The 22853-nt window shown below is 42.1% G+C and overlaps 2 protein-coding genes across 2 annotated transcripts; both read left to right on the top strand.

Moving 5' to 3' along the window:
* The first annotated feature begins 310 nt into the window (after positions 1–310).
* On the top strand, positions 311–2124 carry MYF6 (myogenic factor 6). The gene is made up of 3 exons (XM_004781266.1): positions 311–893; positions 1182–1272; positions 1475–2124. The coding sequence occupies exons 1-3, from the start codon at positions 375–377 to the stop codon at positions 1591–1593; spliced, it is 729 nt and encodes a 242-aa protein (XP_004781323.1). The 5' UTR covers positions 311–374; the 3' UTR covers positions 1594–2124.
* Positions 2125–9562: 7438 nt separating this feature from the next.
* On the top strand, positions 9563–12563 carry MYF5 (myogenic factor 5). Its single transcript, XM_004781265.1, has 3 exons — positions 9563–10202; positions 10879–10954; positions 11364–12563. Exons 1-3 carry the CDS (start codon positions 9702–9704, stop codon positions 11552–11554), a joined length of 768 nt encoding a protein of 255 aa, XP_004781322.1. The 5' UTR covers positions 9563–9701; the 3' UTR covers positions 11555–12563.
* The last annotated feature ends 10290 nt before the right edge of the window (positions 12564–22853 follow it).

Consider the following 22853-nt stretch of genomic DNA (forward strand, 5'->3'; position numbering starts at 1 on the left):
TTGAAGTTGTCCAGTAAACAGGTTAGCACCTAAACTGTCTTAAATGGAAACATTCAAACGTTTTATTTAAATTGTAGGATTCTCCCTGGAGTATTTTGTTTTAACCTGTTCTGCACACAGATTGTCCTGTTGTCCTGGTGGTGACACTTCTCAGTTTTCTTTCAAACCAGATATTCCGGAGAACACTGGCTGTGATCACATTGGGAGACTGATGCTCCATGACAGCTAAAAGTTGGATTGAGTTTCAGGAGCTACTATATATAAAGCTGGGGCGACTTATGTCACCGCACTAATTAAATGCCATCTGGGTGGTTCCTCTGGGTTTTTGAGCCCATCACCCAGTTCAAACCGAGTCAGAGGCCAAGGAGGAGAACATGATGATGGACCTTTTTGAAACTGGCTCCTATTTCTTCTACTTGGACGGGGAAAATGTTACTCTGCAGCCATTAGAAGTGGCCGAGGGCTCTCCTTTGTACCCAGGGAGTGATGGTACCTTGTCCCCCTGCCAGGACCAAATGCCCCCGGAAGCTGGGAGCGACAGCAGCGGAGAGGAGCACGTCCTGGCGCCCCCGGGCCTGCAGCCCCCCCACTGCCCGGGCCAGTGTCTGATCTGGGCTTGCAAGACCTGCAAGAGAAAATCGGCCCCCACGGACCGGCGGAAAGCTGCCACCCTGCGCGAGAGGAGGCGACTAAAGAAAATCAACGAGGCCTTCGAGGCACTGAAGCGGCGGACTGTGGCCAACCCCAACCAGAGGCTGCCCAAGGTGGAGATTCTGCGGAGTGCCATCAGCTACATCGAGCGGCTGCAGGACCTGCTCCATCAGCTGGATCAGCAGGAAAAAATGCAGGAGCTAGGGGTGGACCCCTTCAGCTACAGACCCAAGCAAGAGAATGTAAGCCCAGATGCTGCTGGGACAGGGGAATGCGCCGGCTGATTAGACGCTTTCCTCGGGGCCTTAACCTCCAGCTGCTCCGTCTCCCTTCCCAGTTCCCCTTCCTCGCCCGCCCCTCCCGCTCCCTCTCCAGTGAACCCCCAGTGACCCGTGAACTCGGGGTGCCTGCAGTAGGCAGGAAATTCGTCCCCGGCCGAGGAAGTAGGGGAAACACCCCCACAGAACCTCCCCACTCCCTCCCCGGAACCGAGGTTTCTTTCCTAATCTGCGGCCTTGGTTTTTCTCCAGCTTGAGGGTGCGGATTTCCTGCGCACCTGCAGCTCCCAGTGGCCAAGTGTTTCGGATCATTCCAGGGGGCTCGTGATAACTGCCAAGGAAGGTAAAGTAAAAGGGCACTGGGCCGTGCTGGAGAATATCCCGGGAGGGGGCCTGGGGTCAAGGGAAGAAAGGGCTCGCCGGGACGGCGGGACGCGCGGGGCCGAGGTCCTCCCGCGGGGCCCGGAGCTGCCCCCTACTCCCCCCACCCCCACCCCCACCCCCGGGATGCTGTGCTTGAGTGTTTTTTCTTTTTCTGAACTCAGGAGGGGCAAGCATCGATTCGTCAGCCTCGAGTAGCCTTCGATGCCTGTCTTCCATCGTGGACAGTATTTCCTCCGAGGAACGCAAACTGCCCTGCGTGGAAGAGGTGGTGGAGAAGTAGCTCGCGGCCGGAGTGTGGGATGTCCTCCCCGGCGCAGGAAGACCCCCACCCTCCCTCCTTCGCCTAATCCTGGAGCCTGGGTCACATTACATTAACATTTAAGAGCGCAGACCCAGGAGTTTATGAAAGGGAAGGAGACCTGTTCACAAAGAAACTCCTCAGAAACTGTTGTGCACGCTCAGATGAAAAAGCCTTTCGGCTTTGGGCTTTTACTTCTGGAACCGCGAGTGGCTTAGCCCTAGCAGCCTTACTCTGTGTGTGTGTGGTTAGTTGTGTAACCTCTTCCTTTGATTCCGGGGGGTCCCTTTGTGCCGCGTCCAAAAGAAGTTCATTCCTGTCTGAAGCCAAGTGGGAACGTTTCCTCTAAATGTTAGTGGTATTGAATGTATTTTTTGTAAATAATCTTAGTACTTTCATTTTTTATGTAAACCTAAGAAATATTATTTTAAATGTAGAGTGACGGATTGCATATAAAATGTGCGAGGATCCTGATATTGTAATATTAAAAAATAAGTTTCTTTATGGACAAAGTTGGTCCTAATTTGATTCATCTGAGAAAATATGTTTGGGCGCAGGTGCACGTAAATAAAGAGGAGCCGTATTTTACCGAAGAAGCCACACAAGCCCATTTATTTGGGTGTGTTCTTAAAGGCTGACTGTAAGGGAAGAACATGAGTTGTTTTCCTGGGTCTGAATTAAATTGTTCACTTTTCTATCTCCTATAGACCTCACACTTGGGGCTAAAAGTGAAGAATATCCAGGAGGAATCTGCCCTTTTCTTTTTCATCAGCATCCTTTTTATGTTTTCACCGTCCTCTACCTGGAGATCTGGGCAAGATTTACTACCCCAGAGTTAACAACTGAATTTTCAGTCCAGTAAAAATCTCACTGTTGCAAGAGATAGCCACACAAAAACTTGTATCCGCCTAAAAATCTCTTCAGCTAACTGAGCCCAAATTACTCTCCCTGTTTGACTTTTCAGACCGGGCCCTTCACGAAGAAGCCTTCGCAGGAGGAGCCAGGGGCTGCACGGGCCTCCCAGCCAGGTCGTTGGACCTTCCCTAGTTTTCTTGAACTAGACCGGTTAAAAGACGGGACTATCCTCCAGGCCTCGGGGGCTGGGGTTTGTTTTGCAAATAGAAAGATACAAGAAGGGAACAATTTGTCTCTGGAGGTGGGGGGGGGGGTGGGCTTCTTTGAAGGACAGGTTGCTTCAAGAGAGGGAAGGGTTAAATGGCTGAGGGCAAAAGACAACAACAACACACATGAAACCTCTTAGCTGAACCAAATAGCAAAGCCCCCAGAGAAGCTTGAAGCCGCAGGAGCTCCTCACAGCCAGGATTTTACAACGTGTGCCAGGTTTGTTTATCCTGTAACTTCAGGAAGGGACGACCACCAAGAATCGCAGTGGGAAGTGAAGCGGGGCAGAGGGCCAGCCGGTTCTCTGGAATCGCTACTTCTAGCTTAGGTTCTGCAAACGGCACCTTCCCTCCAACACCCCTCCCCACCCCTGACTTCTTCCTCCCTCTTTTTCCCCACAGCTGGTCCTCAGTTTACAAATGTGAAAATCAAACCGAATTCGCTATTTCCCAGCCCAACAGTCTGGACGTTCCTGTTGCACACCACGCAAATTCCAGATACCACCACAGACAGCGCCCCCTGCAGGCACGGAGCAGTATCGTGCCCCTTATCTATCTCTAAAGGCCTCATGCTGGGGTAGTAGTTACTCTGCCTTCCCAGCACTTGGATAATTCTTGTTTCTTCTAGAAGGTTTATAGAGTGCAGAAAGGTTCATAGAGAAAAACTGACATTGAAATATAATCTCTCTCAGAGATTTGAAAAAAGCAGACGGGAATGTGAGGGGCTGCAAAGGGCTGAGTTGCTGTGCGCACTGCCTACCTGGATTGAATCCGGGTTGCTCCTGTGTATTCTTGGGCTATCCCAGCTCCTCTCTTCTTCCGGGTTCCTCACTTATAAAATAATAGACAACAATAATGGTGCTTAACTCAGGGGTGTGAAGATTTCAGTGAGTTGAAGCACATAAAGGATTTAGCCAAAGCTGAACCCCAAGCACTAAATGTGGGCTCTCGTTATTTTTCATCAGTAAATCTACTTTGACCACCAAATGTTTTCTTCCACCAAAAGCCACAGTCCCTTCAAATGCAGTCTGCCTTGCAAGTGCTATTTGGGAAAAGTATTAATAACAATGAAATCAGCAGCAATATGAAAGACTCGTTCTTAGCACTTTACATATTCACTCAGAATCCTACAACTGCTTGTGTGAGAGAAACTTGTTACTTCTTCCCGGAAAGGTTTCTTTGGAAGAAAGAGTTTCTTGGATTTGTAAGCAAAGAGTCAGGGCTTAGAGCAAGTAAATACCAGTGGTTTCCAGCCCCTTGGCCCAACCGCTTGTGGCCTGAAAGAGAAGCCTTTGGCAAATAAGAAAGAACATTTATGGTCTAGGACAGTTTGGCTCTCTTCAGCAATTATTTTCCAAATGTTCTTTCGCAAGAGTGATTAGCTAGCCAACTCCAAATTAGGGCAGTAGTTTAATTAAAGATAAAGTGTAGAGCATTTCAAATTATCCAATCAGAACATGTGTATGAATATGAGTATGTCTGGGTGGTGTGTATGTCCATCCATCATGCTTATTATGTATCTATGATTTTTTTTTCTTGAGAATCAATAGAGAATTTCCCTAAAATGTGTGTGTACTTATGTATGTATGTTTGTTGCTATATGCATACACATTACATATTATATATAGGATATATATAAAATAAGATATAGGTATATATGTGTGCCACAGATTCATGCCACAACTGAAATCAAATGTCATAATTAACCAGGTGAATTCATTTACTTTATGATTGCACATGTATCTATAATAAGCTCTGTACTATAAACTATTTAGCAGCAGAATGTGTTTTTTATCAGTTCATGGACTTTATTTGCTTGATGGATTTTATTCAGTCTTTACAAAGCAAATCTTCTCTATCTCCCCTAGCTAGGTAACTTGAGAAATTGTTTGGAGTAAGTTGCCTATAGAGGTTTCTTCATTAAATAGAGCAAATATTTCCCAAAGACTTCATGTGACCTCCACTGCTATAGTTGACATATTAGGTTTTCCAATGAAATCCTTGGTGTGTTTGCAATTAAAATGTTTTTATTTCATATTAATGATGATAATCTCTACTAAGGCCAAAGGCAAAACAAACAGGGCCATGGAAGCAGAAAATCAAGATATAATAACTTGGTAAAGATAAGCAATTTGGGATTTAAACTGAGTCTCTTTCCCAAAGTAGCCATAAAGTTATCAAATATTTTTTTAAATGAGTTATTTTCTTTTTATATATTACTATACAAATAATTTATGAAAGATCAAATGCCAGCTTTTTCAAACTAACTTTAATCATCACACTTGAATCATTGAAATCCAACCCTAAAAATAATGGAAATTCATTTATGTCTAATGGATGGAGATAGATATAGATGATATAGATATAGATATATCAGACTCCTTCCTGTGTGTGGGGAATGGGAGCATAGTGCTGAAATTCAATGATCTCAACTACCGTTGAGACTGCCAGAGGAGTCTTGGGTTGCTAAACTGAACTCTGTCCTTACTAAGACATTTTTGACTCAAAGTTAGAATATAGCTGTTCATGCTTTTCTCTTAGTAAGCAATATTTTATATCTTTTATTTATCTCAAAATTCTCTGAGAAAGATATATTTAAATATAGTTAAGTTTGAACTTTTGAATATCTCATTTCCTAATGTAATGCATCAGTAAGTTAGGAATGACATAGTGCTTCCTCAAAGAGCCAAGCCTTCAAGACATTTCTCCAACATACCTCTCCAGTCACTCCCCAACCCTCAAAAGCAGTGTTATAAAAAGATGACTCTCAGCCCTAAAGGTTTCATTCTGAAAAAGACATTTTTTGCAAGCCTAGTTCAGAGTCAGCCTGGCTTCTGAGTTCAGAATGGCTATGCCATGTGCTGAAACAAAGATAATGCTGCAAGGACTGGCTCCTTTCTCTACTCTCAAGGCTGCTCAAAGTCCCTCCATGGGCCTTTGATCTCTCCTGGGAGTCTTCGAATCCAAGCAGAGGCCAATGTCTTCTTCAGCTGTCTTCTCCACAAATTCTTCCAGCAGCTTTGGCAGGTACTAATGTGTTTACTTAGGTGTGCCTGGTTCCCAGAGTTAATAGCAGTTTGAAATTGTTTAGCACATTGTGAAGTCATATACGATAAGCAAAAAATCCCTAGAACAGCTCCCTTTGTCCAGGAATTGATAAGGGTCTCAGATAGAAGCAGAAGCAATTGAAATGGACTCATCTTTCTATGTGTATTTGGTTTCTCCCACTGAGAGAATCACAGAAAATTTGGAGTAATGCAGAATTCCTAGGGTAGACAAAATTTACTAGGAAAGGGAGCTCTGAGCATTGTATTGCTGGTGGAGTCTGTCCATCAACACTAGGATTGTTGCCATAATACTTAAATTAAAATAGGTTCTCAAAAAAAAAAAAAGGGGGTTGGTGATTACTTAAAGGTCTATGCAGTTCAAACCTGTTGAGTCTAAACTGTAAGAAAGTCAAACATGCATTTATTTTCCTTCAAAATGTTAAGTGAAAAAATATTTTAATTATTGATATGCTCCAGGAAAACCTTGGATGGCATTCATTTATAACACCATGCGTGGCATACTGTCTTCCCTTCATCTGCCTACTGTAAGGCTTTCCTATAGTTAGTGTTGGAATGTCATTTCTAACAACGTGGTTGCTTATTAAATACTTAGGAGTTTTCTCTGCACGGAGGAAATTCACTTCTCAGGAAAGAGTGAACCACTGCTTGTATTTTTATTCTTTTGGATGAGGAACAAAAGTCAGTCTAGTCTGATTTTAAGAAAGAGCACCCAAATAATCAGGAGATGTCTCTCTCTCTCTCTTTAAGTGATTTTCAACTTTTTTCATTCTGCTTTGTTCAATTTCCCCACTCCAAAAAAAAGTATTTTTCTCTCGAAGCTCTCCCAGTTCCTCATTTTCTCTTACGCAGTTTCCCGTCGGAAAAGAGCAGCAGAATCCCTCCTGTACCGGGGGATCCCAGCCGTCTTGGAAACACTGGCTTCCTTTTCCCTTTGTATATTGTCTCTCGTTTTTGTGTGTGTTTGTTTTGTTTTGTTTGGCTCTCTCCTCCCCCTCCTCCTCACCCTCCCTCGCCCCCACCACTGACAGCGGTTTAAGTTTTGTCTCGTTTTTTTCACTGCGGCGTTTTGAGATCCTATTTTCAGCGCTTGAGTCCCAAGGGTCCTCAACCCCGGACCTCGTTTCCCCCGACCAACAAGTCCCATTAAGCCTCCGGGCGCTTGTGTTTTCGCGGCTTCTTTAGTTCCACTCGCCCGCGGCACTCTGGTAAATTTGTTTTGAGATCACCTTACCCAAGACGGCCCTAACCCCGGAGCACCGCCCTTACTGACAGAGCCTCCTGAGTGACAGCATCTCCCAGGCCCCGCGCGGAGGGAAGGGCGAGCGGCACCAGCGCGGGCGAGGGTCTGCTGCAGCGCCAAGCGTGCGCACGGAGTCGGAATGGACAAGAAAACAAACAAAATTCACTTCTAGGAGCCCGAGCTCTAAGACTCAGGATGCCCAGTTCCAACCCTGCGTGACTGGGGGCAGATTACTTTCCCCTTGAGCTTCGGTTACCGTCTTCTAAACATGGATCTAACACACAGTCCCCCTCCCCGAGTCGTCGACCGTAGGAAATGAATGAACACTTAAGGAAGGGATGAGAACAGTGCTCGGCAAATAGAAAAATCTTAATCATTCTTGACTACACATATCCCGCGCTGAGGGATTGGGTACAGAGCACCGGAGGCGCCTGATGGAAAGAAATCAGCTGAAAGGCGAGGATAACGTCTTCCACTTAAACTTGGAAGGGCAAGTTGATTTGGGCCCAAATCATAAATCTGTGCGTCAGGTGTGTGCTGCACAATCGGAGAAAGTGGGGGAATTGCTGATGGCCGGAACCTGTGTGACTTCCTGGCTGAGATTATCTCCCCACAGTTGTATTTCAGAGGTAGCAATGTGTATGCAATTCCAATGTTTCCACCACTGTGGATGGAGTCTAGACTCCGCCTGGGTCCTTCAAGAACTTGACTCCTTCATCTAGTGTAACCCTCAGTACCCTATTCATTTCAAAGGCATCCACTTGGTAATAGTCCTAAATAAGGTGCAGACGGATTTCCCACTGGCCAGACGATTAAGCAGCCCCTTGGTGTGAAAAAGGAGCTTGATTTTTCCAGAGGTGAGGGGGTGTGGTGGTATCTTTGTCTTAGGGATGAATTAGTGTGGGAAAGGGGGCAGAGCCCTGCAGGTAGAAGCTAACCTTAGTGACTGACATTTTACCACTCCTGTTTTTCTGAACCTTCACACTGGAGAGCGGATGTCACCCTGAAAAAGTTAGAACTTCTCTGATCCCTACAGACTTGGGATCAGCCAACCAGGGTTGCTTGAGGAAAATAATTTTAGGAATAAGTAATACAAGAAAGCGCGCTGCCGCCCCACCAGCCACAACGCTTCCTGGACTGGATGACTGAAGATGGTGATGAAAACATTCCCTCTTATTTTAACCGGGCCACAGCCCCTGTCTAAATCTCCAGGCTACTTAAGTCTATGTGCCTAGACCTTAAGGAATCCTTTTTCCTGTCCATGAAGAGCAGTGGCCCCTCGCATCCCCGCCCTGAGAGATCTGGAAGTAGGTTAAAGGTGGAGGAGCACTGGCAAACGCCAATTGATAGACTGATTGTTACGTAAATGGCAGCCCTCTCTTCTCTCCTACCCACCAAAGTTCCACAGACCCTAATGCGATTACTTTTCTGGAAGGCTTTTGTCACTAAAGTGTGTGAAGTTACTCAAGGTTTGAGCTGGAAATTTTACACGAGCCGAGAAGGATTGCTGTGCTGGCAGCTGGGACGCATCTGTAACGGTGTTAGCTCGCCTGAAAGCAGAAAATTAGCGACCCCAAAGCCCAGCTTGGCTGTTTAGTCTGTCGAAATGGCAGGGCGGAGCAGAAAGGGGAGAAAGGAAACTCGCCCCTGGAAAGAGAGGTCGCCGTCTAAAACTCAGTTTCTTGCTGTACAAATCACAGAGGTGCAGTCAGCACGGAACTGCCAGATCTGTACCAGGTCTAGCAAAGGCCTAGTACAAGGGCAGAGGCGCTCAGTAAACGTGTGCAGAAGGGGAAGGGAAGCGAGGATGGTTCGCATCACCTGGCCCTGGAGCCCACCTCCTTTTAGATAAGCAGAACTCAGAGTGAGCCCTGTCTTGGGGAAAAAGGACCCTCCCTGCCCATCCTCCAACAACGCAGAGCCTATAAAGTGACCAGCTGACCAGAGCAAAATAGATTTTTTAAAAATCCAGATTCACTCCATGATTCAAAGTGTTGCTTCAAAGTTTTTAGCAACCGTTATTCGATCCACTGACTAAAAAAAATCCCAAGATAATTAAAGTTCATGTAGAAGAGAAACAAACACCAAAAAATAAGCTAATTCCTCATGTCCAAGATTGGGAAGGCAGGTCGGCTTTTGGTTTCAGCTTATAGTAGGGTGTGTGTGTGTGTGTGTGTGTGTTTTAATATTTTTTTATGTGTGAGCAATCCCAAAAGGTTGGATGGACTTCGTCCCTTTGTCTCTACCACTCTTTAAGTGATCCCTTGGTTTAGGTAACCTAGAGAGTGCGAGTAAGCGGGTCGGATCCCCCGCCCCAGCAGAAATGCAGTAAAACCATTAGCGTCAAAAGGGGCTGTAAACAGCAAATTGTCTCTAGAGGAAAGGCGGAGGTTCGCCCAGACAGCCCCTGCGGGGGTTGTGGTGGGATATGCTAATAGTGCCTGGCCACTGGGGCCGGCCTCCCTCCCCCAAGAATATATAAAGAGCCCCAACCCCAGCACACCCGACCCAGGCCGCTAGGCGTTTGCCCTTGTTAATTACCGGAGAAACCGACCAGGGAGCTCCGCCCGGGGATTCACTGGCCCACAGCGGCGCCAGGCTTCGTCTATCCCCTGTATCTCTCGCAGCTGTCCAGGTGCACCACTTGCTTCACCGCAAAAGATGGAAATGATGGACGGCTGCCAGTTCTCGCCTTCTGAATACTTCTATGACGGCTCCTGCATCCCGTCCCCTGAGGGCGAGTTCGGGGATGAGTTTGAGCCAAGAGGAGCTGCCTTCGGGGCGCACAAACCAGAGCTGCAAGGCTCAGACGAGGATGAGCACGTGCGAGCACCTACAGGCCACCACCAGGCTGGACACTGTCTCATGTGGGCTTGCAAAGCATGCAAGAGAAAGTCGACCACCATGGATCGGCGGAAGGCGGCCACCATGCGTGAGAGGAGACGCCTGAAGAAGGTCAACCAGGCTTTCGAGACGCTCAAGAGGTGCACCACGACCAACCCCAACCAGAGGCTGCCCAAGGTGGAGATCCTCAGGAATGCCATCCGCTACATCGAGAGCCTGCAGGAGCTGCTGAGGGAGCAGGTGGAGAACTACTACAGCCTGCCAGGACAGAGCTGCTCGGAGCCCACCAGCCCCACCTCCAACTGCTCTGACGGCATGGTAAGAGATAGCGCTGGTCACCCCAGTCTTTTCCAAAAATTCTTACATCTCATTTAAACTAGGAGTGGCAACGAAATATTCAATAGTTACTGCTTGGTAGTTTGGGGGGGGGGTGCTAGAGAAGGGGTGCCACAATTAGAAAGATGCCAGGAAACAGCTGTTGAACAGGATTTTAGTTTGACTTCTTCCCAGGTTCCAGGTGAACATTGCAGGAGAGAGTTGTCATATGAGACAGGTGGCTGCAAATGATCAATAACATGGCCCCCATCTCTGCGTTGCTGAGGCCTGGCTGGAAAAGGATATTGATGCATTCTTTTTGGAGGGCATTTGCCCCATCGTTGCCAGGTTTTAATGTGTTTTTGCCCTGGGAAAGTATTCTCTCCCTGAATTAGTGTGGCTTCCTTCTACTCCAATCCATTTTGCATGGTTAACCCAATGCACATTGCTGCTGAATTCCACCCCCGCCCTCTTCCCTTTGCCGCTGCTCTCCTCTTCTTCAAGCACAGAGATTGACCTCAGTGCCCTTACAATTTGGCGAGGTCCAATCCTTCCTAAATCGAGGCAATGAAGGTGATGGAGATGCACGGAGCTAGCGGTCAAGCCCAGCGCCACCCTAGTTCGGAGCATCTTTTTGCCAAGACCTGAAAACAAACTTCCTTTGTGTCTTGTCTTATAGCCTGAATGTAACAGTCCAGTCTGGTCCAGAAAAAGCAGCAGTTTTGAGAGCATCTACTGCCCTGATATGCCAAATGGTAAGAACTGATGACTTCAGAGGAATTTCAAAATCAGTTCAACTTCACAGTTGAGCCTGTCAAAGCAGAGTCTGGTTTTCCAGGCTGTATTGGGGAAGGGAATAGAAGAGAGGATTCCTATGGAGGGGGTTTGGTGCAGCAAAATAGGCACACATCTTTTGTTCAAAATCCCCCTAACAGATGCACACATATGCACTTTTGCTTGAAATTTTACGAAAGGGCTTCTCCATTCCCTGTTCACCCCCGTGAATTGCTAGATATTTGTTGCAAATTTCTACAACAGGCTTTCTGTGACCACCTGACCTCTGGATGTCAAAGTTGCTGACCTATGGTTTAAGAGGCCACATAAGCAAGTCTCTCTATTTGGGATTTTTTTTTTTTTTTAATGGTTTTCTCCTTGTATTCTTAGTATATGCCACAGATAAAAGCTCCTTATCCAGCTTGGATTGTTTATCCAGCATAGTGGATCGAATCGCCAACTCAGAGCAGCCTGGATTGCCTCTCCAGGACCCGGCCTCTCTCTCCCCTGTTGCCAGCACGGATTCACAGCCTGCAACTCCAGGGGCCTCTCATTCCAGGCTCATCTATCATGTGCTATGAACTGAAAATCTAGTCTAGATGAGTTCTACAAGGAGGGCTTACTACACAGGAGGAAGGAAGCCCCAAAAGTTCAAAAGCAAAACAACTTGTACATAAAGATTTCCTTTCAGTTGTAAATTTGTAAATATTATCTTGCCACTGTATACGGAAAGTGTATTTAACTCAAAAGTCACCGTTGTGATTATACTTTATTTCTTTTCTCCTCCACTTCCTCCTCCTTCTTCTTTACCTCCTTATTGCTCTAGATATATAGTTCCAATAATATTCTTTCTGATAGGGGACAATTTATTGAAGGTAGCTTGTTGCAATGCTTAACTTATATTTTTTAATAAATATTGCTTATCAAAATATTATGTCTGATGTTAGATCTTTATTTTTTTTTCTTTAAAACATTAGAACAGCCAGAAATCAGTTCCAGGAAACTTTAAATATATTTAACTTTTGTTTTTCTATTAACTCTTTGGTGATATTGTATTAAGTAAACATATAACAATACTGCCTAATGGTATTTTTTTTTATCTTTGCTTGTAAGGAATGCCTCTTTTTTGTGTAAGCACAAAATAATACTTTGTGGATAATTTCAAGATATAAGAAATTTTGGAAATTCCACCATAAATAAAATTGTTCAGATGAAAGAAATATTTTGGTTTATGTTTTTAAAAAAAGAACACCCCTAATGGAATTAGCGGTCACTGACACAAAATTTTTAACATGGGGCTGAAAATAACAAAATAGTTGGCTTTGTAGATACATGTGAATGTTTGCCATCTCATGGACACAGTTTAGGTCCTGTTGTGACAAAAGAAGAGAACATTTCTATTTTAATCAGCTTTGAAGGGAGCCTGCTAAATACAGTTTTTCCCTTCTCTGAGTACCGTGCCATATAATGTCAAATTATGTGTGTGTGGAGGGAAGTCATTCAGGACAAGACCCCATGTTTCAATGAAAAGAATGTACAACATTACATTTTAATAGCTCATGAGTTAGATCATATTTACTTTATCTACTTGCCTGAAAATATCTTGATACATTATGTTAATATTGTCAATAAAATATTTAAAAGTATTGGGCTGATTTTTTTTTGTATTGCTAAAGTGCTATAATAAGAAAACTTAAACTATAGTCAAGTGAAACAGACTACAGTTGGCTTCCTCCTTTCCAGAGCCTTTCTGATTTTATTAATCATATTGTGTGCGTCTCTGTGTGTGTGTATGATGGACATGCATTTTTCATTGTTCATCACTTTAAATCTCCTTTAGCAAGAATTGAGATTTAAAAAATAGAACAATTAAGTAGGAAATAGGCTCAGATGATTATTGAGATAATTCTCACAGGTTTACTGCTGAGAGAGATAAAAAGGAAATATCCTTGAAGCATCTAGAGTAACTGTTCCCAGGCAGAAAAGATAATTGTTTCATCCTCTAATGTGCACTTTCACTTAAAATTGCTAAGGATTGCATTATATACAGTAATCCAATAGACTTTTTGCCAGAGCTTGGCAATTACACTGTTTTCAGGAAGACTTTTCCCATCCTTCCAATATTATCTTTCTTGTGCTTGTCCAGTCATCGGACTTAAAAGAATGGAAGTTATTCCATTAAGGAAAGAAGAGAAGAAGGGCTGAGTTCAAAAAAATCATGAAGCCTCCTGTCTCTGTTAGCATCATGGCCTAATAGGGATGCTGACTTTAAGCACACAGGTGAGTCTTTCTTCATCCTTGGTTGGTAGTGTGAGGAGTTGAGGTAAGGAGAATTCAAGAAGGCATGACAGAGATATATGCATAGTTTTAGTATAAATTTGAGTTATTCACCCTCACTGGACGCTGTGCTCAGTATACACTCTTTCTTATACTTCTGTGGAGAGGTTGGAGATTTGTTGGTGTTCTCTGTAGAATTGGAATAAAGGGAGTCATCCAAAGATTTGTTTTTTTTTTTTTTTTCAAATTCAATTCTAAGTCACATTACCATACTCTGTTCCATTTCAGAAAAGCAAGCAGAGAATATTGTGTAATTTTACTCAAATGAATAAAAATGAACTTTTTTTCCTTAGCAAACTCCAGTCACTTCTACAACTTGTCAATGTATCTGATATTCTCAGTGGAAATTATAGTGCCTCCAAGTGTTGAGTTCATCTTCTGCTAGTCTGGAGTGAATCTAGGTAGGGATCGATGTGTCATTGACGGTAACTCAGTCCACGCCAACTTGCTCAGTCATTCTCATTTCCTGTGTACTAACATCCAAGGCTGGTGTCTCCTCAGCAACCAGCTTGGCACAACATATCACACACCGTCATATATACTTTTTTGACAAGGGGCCTTCGAGAATTGGCTCTCCCGTAGTCCAGACCAAGAAAAGTCTCTTCTCCACAGAAGTGGATGGGGAGGAGTGAGAAGGGACCCCGGCAAAATATTCAACCAACAACAGGAGTTGGCAAACTAGAAATCCCCTAGAGTGAACAGTTGGGGTGTCATTGAGCTTATGTCAGACCACCCCACCTCAGCCGTTGGGAAAATGCAATCGGCAGACAAACTTTTAGAAGAAACTGACAATGTTCCTTTTACTATCTGCAGACCTGTGGGGAGGAGGCTCTTGGGAAATAGTCAAAAGGAGACTCTTCTCTCCTTGTGCCTGAGAAACACAAGCCTACTGGGTTATGCAGGAAAACTCTAGTGAGATGATGGAAACTGGGAAGTGCTATTTGGAAGGGAGCTGCTATCAAAAATCAAGGAGTCTTGATTGCCCCTGTTTTTTGTTTTTGTTTTGTTCTTCTCATTTGAAAGACACGAGTTAGTGGCTAAATTGTACACAAATTCTTCCCTAAGATGGCATTCCTACAATTACTGAATCGGAGAGAGGTTTTTCCTGAAATGCTTTCTTTGGGGCTATAACTGTTACTAGCTTAAAGTCGTAATTTAATCCCATGACTTTCAGAGCTGGTATTTCTGGGAAGGATATTAGAGCACAGCTCTCTGTAACTTCAGGAAAGCCCAGCTGAAGTGGCAAAGTACCCCCTGAAAATATCACCTCTCGATGTTTTTCCACATCATTGCAAAAAGCATAGAACATTAAGTCGATTTCCTTTAAGAATGCTGATTATAGGTATTTTTCTTGACTAGTGATTCAGTTGTTTAACATGGTACATTGGCTGAGCAGAGGATCTAGCATTCAATCTAAAGTCTAAACTGGGTCTAGAATGATGTCTTGCTGTCTTCTCAGTTTTTATTTGCCATATCTGTAAAACAGGATAAATGGCCATTTGTGATGCTATTACAAAGAGTTGCTACTAATATTGTTATAGTGTTAAAATCCTACAAAATAATTCTCCATAAAGAGGAAAATAAACCAAATTTTACCTCCATTTATGCTACTGAATTCATTTCATTATAGATTCAGTGGGCACTAATGATAAAGCAGCAACTAGTAATTATTGAGTACTTCTCATTATGCAAATGAGGAAATTGAGGCTAAAGGGTTTAATAATTTGCCTAAGAATGCTCTATTTGGACTGGCTAATTAGACTCCCTCATAACTCAGATTCCAGTAGGCTCAGGCAGAGGTTACAAGGCTTCCTATGACCTAGCACTGGAAGTCTCAGAACATTCTTCTGGTCAAGCAAGTTACTAAAGCCAGCCTAGAATCACTGAGAAGCAAATTAAACTCCACTTTTCAATGGAAAAAATAATAATGAATTTGTAGCCACATTGAATCTACCATACTGACTAGTATATACTTTCTCTGTTTCTCTAACTTTCACCCATTTTACCCATTCACTATAGTCCGGCTCTGCTACTCTCCTTATCCATCGTCAAGACAACTTTCAAATCAGTAGACTGTTCCTATTCTGGGCAAGGTTGTACTTGCAGCCCAGATGTCACTCCTGATCTTTTTACCTGTATATTCCTGGCATCTCTTTAATGTCTCAATGGCACCTCCAACCGAATATGTTCCAAATTCAACTCATGATATTCCGTCTCTCTCCTGACCTCTTACCCTGGCTCCCTTTCCGTACTGAGTCTCTCAGTGAATGGTATCACCAGGGATGTAAACGTGAAGCTTAGGATTGACTCCTGATATGTCAATCTCCCTTATCCTCTTGGCTAATTCATTACAAAATCCTGTAAATTTATTCTCCTAAGTAGCTCTCAGACCTCTACTCTCAATCAAAACTGTGGTTATCTCTATCTGGGAATATCATAAGATCCTCTTAACCTGTCCCCTCACCCCATATTTTCTCTGGGTCTCCCACTCCTGGAGACATCATCCAAGGTTCTCTTTGGGGACTGTCCCTTTTCTTTTCTCAGGCCATGTGGCTCAGGTGAGATTGACTCTACCATCTGACTCTAGAAGTGAGCAAGTCATTCAGGGCTCACTCGGAGTATGTCCTCTTCTTTGGCCGCAATGATTGTTTCATGACCAAGTTGACCAAGTTGTTCAAGTGTCAGTCCTGGGATATTTGCTGGATTGATAGGGGGGAAATTTTCTCTTTCTGCTAGTGTGATAATATAGAGGATTTTTTTTTTTTTTACTCTAGGTTGCCAGCTGCCATTTCATCCCCAAGACTGGAAATTCTGCCTAAAAACAAAGCCAACAGAGTAGAAAGCCAAGCTGTGCCTGTGATGCCAAGAATTATATTCCTGAAAACATCATTAAGTATGTGGATCCCAATATACCTGAATATCCACGGTTGGCCAGGCTTTACAGGTTTGGAGCGAACGTTATCTTCTCCCTTAAACCAGTATAAGTGCAAACTCTGTGAACTGAAAAAATCTTGCATATTATCACTTTTGGTCTTTTCCGCCCATTCCAGCCAGAAGCATCATCTCAGAACGTTCATCTGATCATGTCAATCACCCCATTTCCCCTCCAGCTTATTATTGCACACAGGTTTATAATAGACCAGACTTAACAGCACCCTCCAGTTCTGCATGCCTATCTCCTAGCTACATCTCAAGCATTACCTCTTTGTAGAGGTAATATCAAGTCCTTGCTTTCTCCACTCCAGCCACCTAAAGGACCTTCATCAGCCATCGTGTTCCCTCTTGCCAAAGGAGCTTCCCACATTCTGTCTGCATGGCTCTTCCTTCCTCCAGTTCACCTAGTTGATTTCCAATCTCCTTTTGACGTCAGCTCAGGCATCAATTTGAAGTTTTCCTTGCACTCTTTCACAATGTCATATCCTCTGATTCTATGATCTCATCACCCAAGAGATGCCTGGGTGGCTCAGTCAGTTAAGCATCTGTTTTCCACTTAGGTCATGATCCCGGGTCCTGGGATTGTGAGCCCCATGTTGGGCTCCTTGCTCAGCAGGAAGCCTGCTTATTCCTTTCCTTCTGTCCCTGACCCCTGCTCATGCTCGCTCTCTCTCAAATAAATAAATAAATAAAACCTTAAAAAATACCATATACCTCCCCTCTGTAGCATGTCTCATCATGTATCACAATCATGCATTGTTTTGCACGATTATTAACATTTGTTTCTTCTGCCATGTGAACAAGGACCTGCTTTTCTTGCTCAACCCTGTGTCCCCTGGACTGCAGTAGCATATTTTATGTTATATATATGAATGAGTTGATATTGCTGAAGCATTTGTTGTTGTGGAACACACTCTTATTTTTTAAACTCCCTTGTTCATAGAATTCTTTAATACTATTTTCTATTTTTCTACTGGTTCTCTTACTTTTCTGTTTTTCATTAATTTCTCATACTGACCTCTCTAATTCTGGCCAATCTGTATACATTTATTTCTTAAGGTTCTGTTGTGTGGCCTCTTTTCTTTTGGTCTGCTGTGGACTTTTCTAATTCCATAGCCTCATGTCCTACTTAGAGCATATGGTGGAGATGTTTCTACCATTGCCTCATCTATACCATTTCTAAGGGAAGCTTCCCTGCATGTAGCCTCTGATTGGCATGGATTAGCCTTTTTAGTAACTTAATCTGTTAGGGGTGGATATCTGACCTGAGAGTAACCAATCCCACAGAGGGATCAACACTTAGGAAATACGTAGCTTGATTCCAATATATGCATTGAAATAAACGTATTTTTTTTTTAAAGTCAGGAATTCAGACTCAGATAAATAGATCACTGTTTAATTATAGGAGCTAAACTGAAAGATCATGATGTTGGTAGGGCTGGAGAGGTTATTATAAGCTATGCATAGGCTGAAATTATGGAAGAATATGAATTAAGTCAACAAAAGAAGCCCATCAGTAGTGGGATAGAGAGGACTCAGAGACAGAATAGAACACATCACCGACTATGTGCCCACTATTTATAGTAAATCCGGGGCCCTGGACAAGAGCTGAATTTGAGCTCCACTGATTTATCACTAATTAGCTGAGGGAACTTAGGTAAGTTACTTAAATTCTCAAAACCTTGTTTTCTTCCCTATAAATGGGGATAGTAACAGAATATAAATCACAGAACTTGGGAGGATTGCATGATCTGAGGCATAAAAATGGCTAGCTTAGTGCCTCGTACATAACAAATACTCAGGGAATGATAATTAATAAAAGAAAGCTCAATGGTTGAGACTTAGGATGAAGGCTCGTAAATAAATGTCAGAGGTGGGGATCTTTGGAACCATCCAGAAAATCCTCCCGCTTCACTGCCTGTGGGCCCAAGTCATTCCCTTATTCCTCTTTATGAATCTCACAAATGAGCTAGATGGAGTGGATTTGCAGCTGAAAGAATCACATTAAAGCATCCTCCAAATATTATCTGCAGGTTTTTCTACAGAAAGCCATTCCTATTTCCAGTGGCCCCTGAAACGTTGCCCTTTGACGGCAATCCCAACGTGGACAAAATTAGATGCATCTTCTCCTGTGTATCCTATTTCACTTTGTGGGATTTTTGCCTAGGTAAGCCTGCCAGAAATTTTAGAACCATTTTTGTTTCCTCATTTCCCCACACAATAGTTAATTCAGTTGGTGGGTAACACACACGACAGGGAATTGTAAAAGTAATGACAGTAACAGTAATGGAAACAATAGTATTTTTCCTCAATAAGTATAATTTCCCACACTGTAATTTATGAAATCAGTTCTGGTTTTATATTCTTTGCCAACATTTAATGAAGATTCTTTTTTTTACTCGTAAAGTCGTTTTAAGCTGAACATCTTACAATCAACGGGATTTTAAGGTCAAAGAAACGTTGACCCCAAGAGAAAGTTAAGAAAGGACCTTGATTAAACATTTCTTTTACATTAGAAACTGGGTTTTACATGTATTATTAATGTTTATCACTAGTAGATAAAATAATTACCTCCACTCGTGGAGCGACTGCTATGTCCCTAGAAATATTCTCAGCGTCTGATGGGCATAATATATATCTAAGCATAAAAGCGGCTCAGTGAGATGAGTATTACCGACCCCAGGCTCTAGCTGAGGAAGGGCTTACTGACACGCAGAGAGGAAAGTAACATGATCAATTCATAAATGGGGTTCCTGTAAACCGTCCAATTATAGCCCGATGCAGTGACTAGAGTTCAGTGAAAACCTGAGGCAAGGCAAGTATTTTGGGCGAGTCACGAGAGATCTTGAAAATGGTGTTTTAGTATTCTGGTAGTGGGGAGAGGGTAGAGCCTGGAGGACTAATTAGGAGGATTTTGTAAATGGCCCCTGCGTGAGGTGACACTGTCCGTCAGGCCCTGCTGATTTGTCCAGCACACACAGGGTTCTCAATGAAAGTTGTTGACTGATTGAACTGCTGAGGTTGTGTCTGTATGATATCAGACATCTGGATATAAAGAGTAAAATCCAGTCATCCAGATGTTAAGGTTACATGATATGTTGCCATCAAACATTTAAAACTTTTAACTGATTGACTGCCTTTTTTACTTTTCATCCAGATGAATAGCATTGAGTTAACGCAGCTTGAGCCTGTACCAATTGCTATTTCTTCAATTTTTTTTTTTTCCTGTGGAATGGTTAATCAGATTGCCAGGGCTGATGAATCGCTAAAAGATGAATGATTATATGATTATATAGCAGGCAGGTGGACCTAAATAAGTGAGACCTAGTAAATTATGAAGAAAGGGAAAGCTTCATATTATCAGAGACGTAGCTTAAGCACTATTTGTGGTGGTTTCTTTTCTTTTTATTCAAAAAATTTTCTTTGGGTTGGGTGTCTCAAGCTTACAGCATTACAGTCCTCTAAGTAACTATTATTTTTGCACATCAAAGCTAACTCCTTCAAAATGTTTCACAGACAATTAAATGTTAACACTTTCCTTCTGTGCACAGTTCAAATGTGATTAAAAAAAAAAAGTGAAGCATTGTAATGCCATATTCAGTTCACTAAAAGTCAAATTTATCCTCCTAAACAACTATATTGCACATAATAATGTATTCTAAAATCCCAACTTTGATAAAATCATACTACTTTAATTAAGTAATGGTGGTAACATAAAATACATATACCTCTGGTTTTTTTTAAATTATTGCCAAAGTAAAGTAAATGTAACTTGAAAATAAGAACATTGATCTATCATTGAGGGTAATGCTTTCAAAAAAATTTTTTTTGAGATTTTATTTATTTATTTGAAAGAGAGAGAGAGAGAGAGATCGTGAGTGATCAGGAATAGGGAGGAGAAGGAGAAGTAGGCTCCCTGCTGAATAGGGAGCCCATGGTTGGGCTGGATCCCAGGACCCTGGGATCATGACCTGAGCCCAAGGCAGACACTTAACTGACTAAGCCACCCAGGATCCCTGAAGATAATACTTTTTGATCAAATTCATTGAATATCTAACTGCTACCCTGACTTACTGAGAAATAAAAGTTTGAATAACTGGTTATGTGAATGGTTTGTGTGCATGATGATAAAGAGATCAGCTGCTATAGGATTGACTTTTTTTTTCTCTTTGATACACAGTGTAGATTTAATGAGATAAGCCTAGGGCTCATCACTTGTGTTTATACACATACGTTTACTAGCACTTGTATCGTAATGAAATAGAGTGTTAGTTGAAGGATGCACCATACACATTGCAGTTCCAATGAGTTAAGTCTATGGCTCTTCTGATATACTTTTTTAAAGTTTTTATTTAAATTCCATTGAGTTAGCATGCAGTGTGATACTTTTTAAAAAACAGTGTAATATTAATTTTAGATGTATAGTTCAGTAATTTTACATTCCATACAACACCTAATGCTCATCATTCTTAATCTCCATCACCTATTTCATCCATGCCCCCATCCACCTCCCCTCTGGTCACCATCAGTTTGTTCTCTCCAGTTTAGAGTCTGTTTCTTGGTATCTCTCTCTCTCTCTCTCTCTCTCTCTCTCTCTCTTTTTTCCTTATGATCATTTGTGTTGTTTCTTAAATTCTACATATGAGCAAAATCATATGGTATTTGTCTTTCTCTGACTGACTTACTTTTTTTGGCATAATACTTCCTAGATCCATCCACACTGTTGCAAATGACAACATTTCATTTTTTATGGCTGAGTAATATTCCACTGTGCATATACACCACATCTTCTTTATCCATTTGCCATCTATTTAACTATTCATCATCTATTCATCAATGGACACTTGGGCTCTTCCCATATTTTTTTTCCTTGAAAAAAATGCTGATTTTTAAAATTACTTTTTGAATCACTTGATTGGCTTTACATTCTGTGGATAAGGATAATAGTAACTAGAAAGACGAACTATCTACACAGAAAAGTGGTAAGGAGAATTGAGATGATTTTCTGGACAACTACACCAAAACTCCACTGAGTCTAGTTTTTAACACATTTTGGAAGGAGCCTAAGTTGTGGCTAAAGAATATTAAAAGCATGTGGTTTTGCTTTTTTTTTTTCCTATTCGGTTATGAGTTCCCAGAATCCAGAGCCCCTGATATCTAGTCTTGCTTCAGGCACATAAAAAGTATAAAATGAATGCTCATTGAATCAATTTCTATATTCTTGAATCAGTTTGTATACATGAGTAGAACCTCTACTAGAGGAATTCAAACTTCTTTTCATATTTAATTGTAGATCAGAACATGCATCCTGTTTTAAATGTTGTAATCTCTTTCAGAAGGACAGGATATATGATATGAATAGTCTCATACAAATTTAGAATCAATTCAACATGAAGAAATGAGTACCCACTACAAAGACATCTTTTTACAATCACAGGGTTAATAACAGAGCTGGAAATAATTGCATCAGGCTGCCAACATTTGAATGGCAGAAAGAAATTTTTTTTTTTTAAAGTTCCACGAAGAATTTTGAAAGTCTTTCAGGCTTGCTATGCTGAAAGGATAAGTGTCTTTTACGTTGACACATTGCCAACTCAGAGCATCTAAGAGTCGTTTCAGAATAAACAAGAATCATTTCACCCACCTCTGGGCTGGAATGTGACAGCTGGCTAAAGGAAGCATAGCAACACTACACAACAATGTCAAACAGGATGAATGGCTTAACCAATCAAAAATAGAGCATCAGAGTAAAACTGCTCAAATTAGATTTCTGGCCAGGCCAGGGAGGTTAAATGTTCTGTATCGGTATCAAGTCCCTAGGGTCCTTGATGACCACAAAAGTCATCTTAGTGCAACTAACTGAGTTTAAGAGGTGATTCAACAGCTCAAGAGTTTCTTAGTAACACATGGGGCTTCTTCGGTTTTCTGATCCAGCATACAGAATGTAGAAAGCGATGGGTATAGTTAAGGGAATGAGCCGCAAAAGAAGAGTGACACTGGACAAGTCACGGTTTCCCAGCTTAAAGGTTGATCAAGCTACTTTTCCTCTCTGTGCTTTATTTTCCTCAGTCACAACACAGAGTTCTTAATTCTCGGCTCTGCAAGCTGTTTTTAGGATTAGTTATACACGTACCATGTATCAAGCTCTGAAATCAATTCCTATTACAGAGAACCCACACTATACATGGAAAAGTTCTGGTAGGCAGAATTCATACAAAACACCGGGGAGGGAATTCTGAGACATATACTCCTAAATACCAAATTTTTCTTAACTTAGGTACCTGAAAGTTGTTGGCCCAAGAGAGAGTCTGGTTTAACTTAAGATGCTTCAGCAATAGCAATAGATTATACACCTTATATAGTATCTTTCATAGCTGGAAGATATGTTTAGGTAGAACTAGAGAAAACACAAACACACTAGTTTTTTGTTTTGTTGTTTCTGCCTAACAATAAATATTCAATCAAGATTCCAAAATGAGTTGTTTCAAACTCAGTTTGATAAACCCTAGAATTTTCAAACAAATATTAATGTTTATATAAGACATTATATAATGCTCCAGTATTAAATAAAGTTACTTAAATTAGTTACCTAAAATAATTATTCTTTTT

The sequence above is a fragment of the Mustela putorius genome, unplaced genomic scaffold (assembly GCF_011764305.1).
Source record: "Mustela putorius furo isolate JIRA1106 unplaced genomic scaffold, ASM1176430v1.1 tig00000640_pilon_pilon_pilon, whole genome shotgun sequence".
Taxonomy (NCBI): Eukaryota; Metazoa; Chordata; class Mammalia; order Carnivora; family Mustelidae; genus Mustela; species Mustela putorius.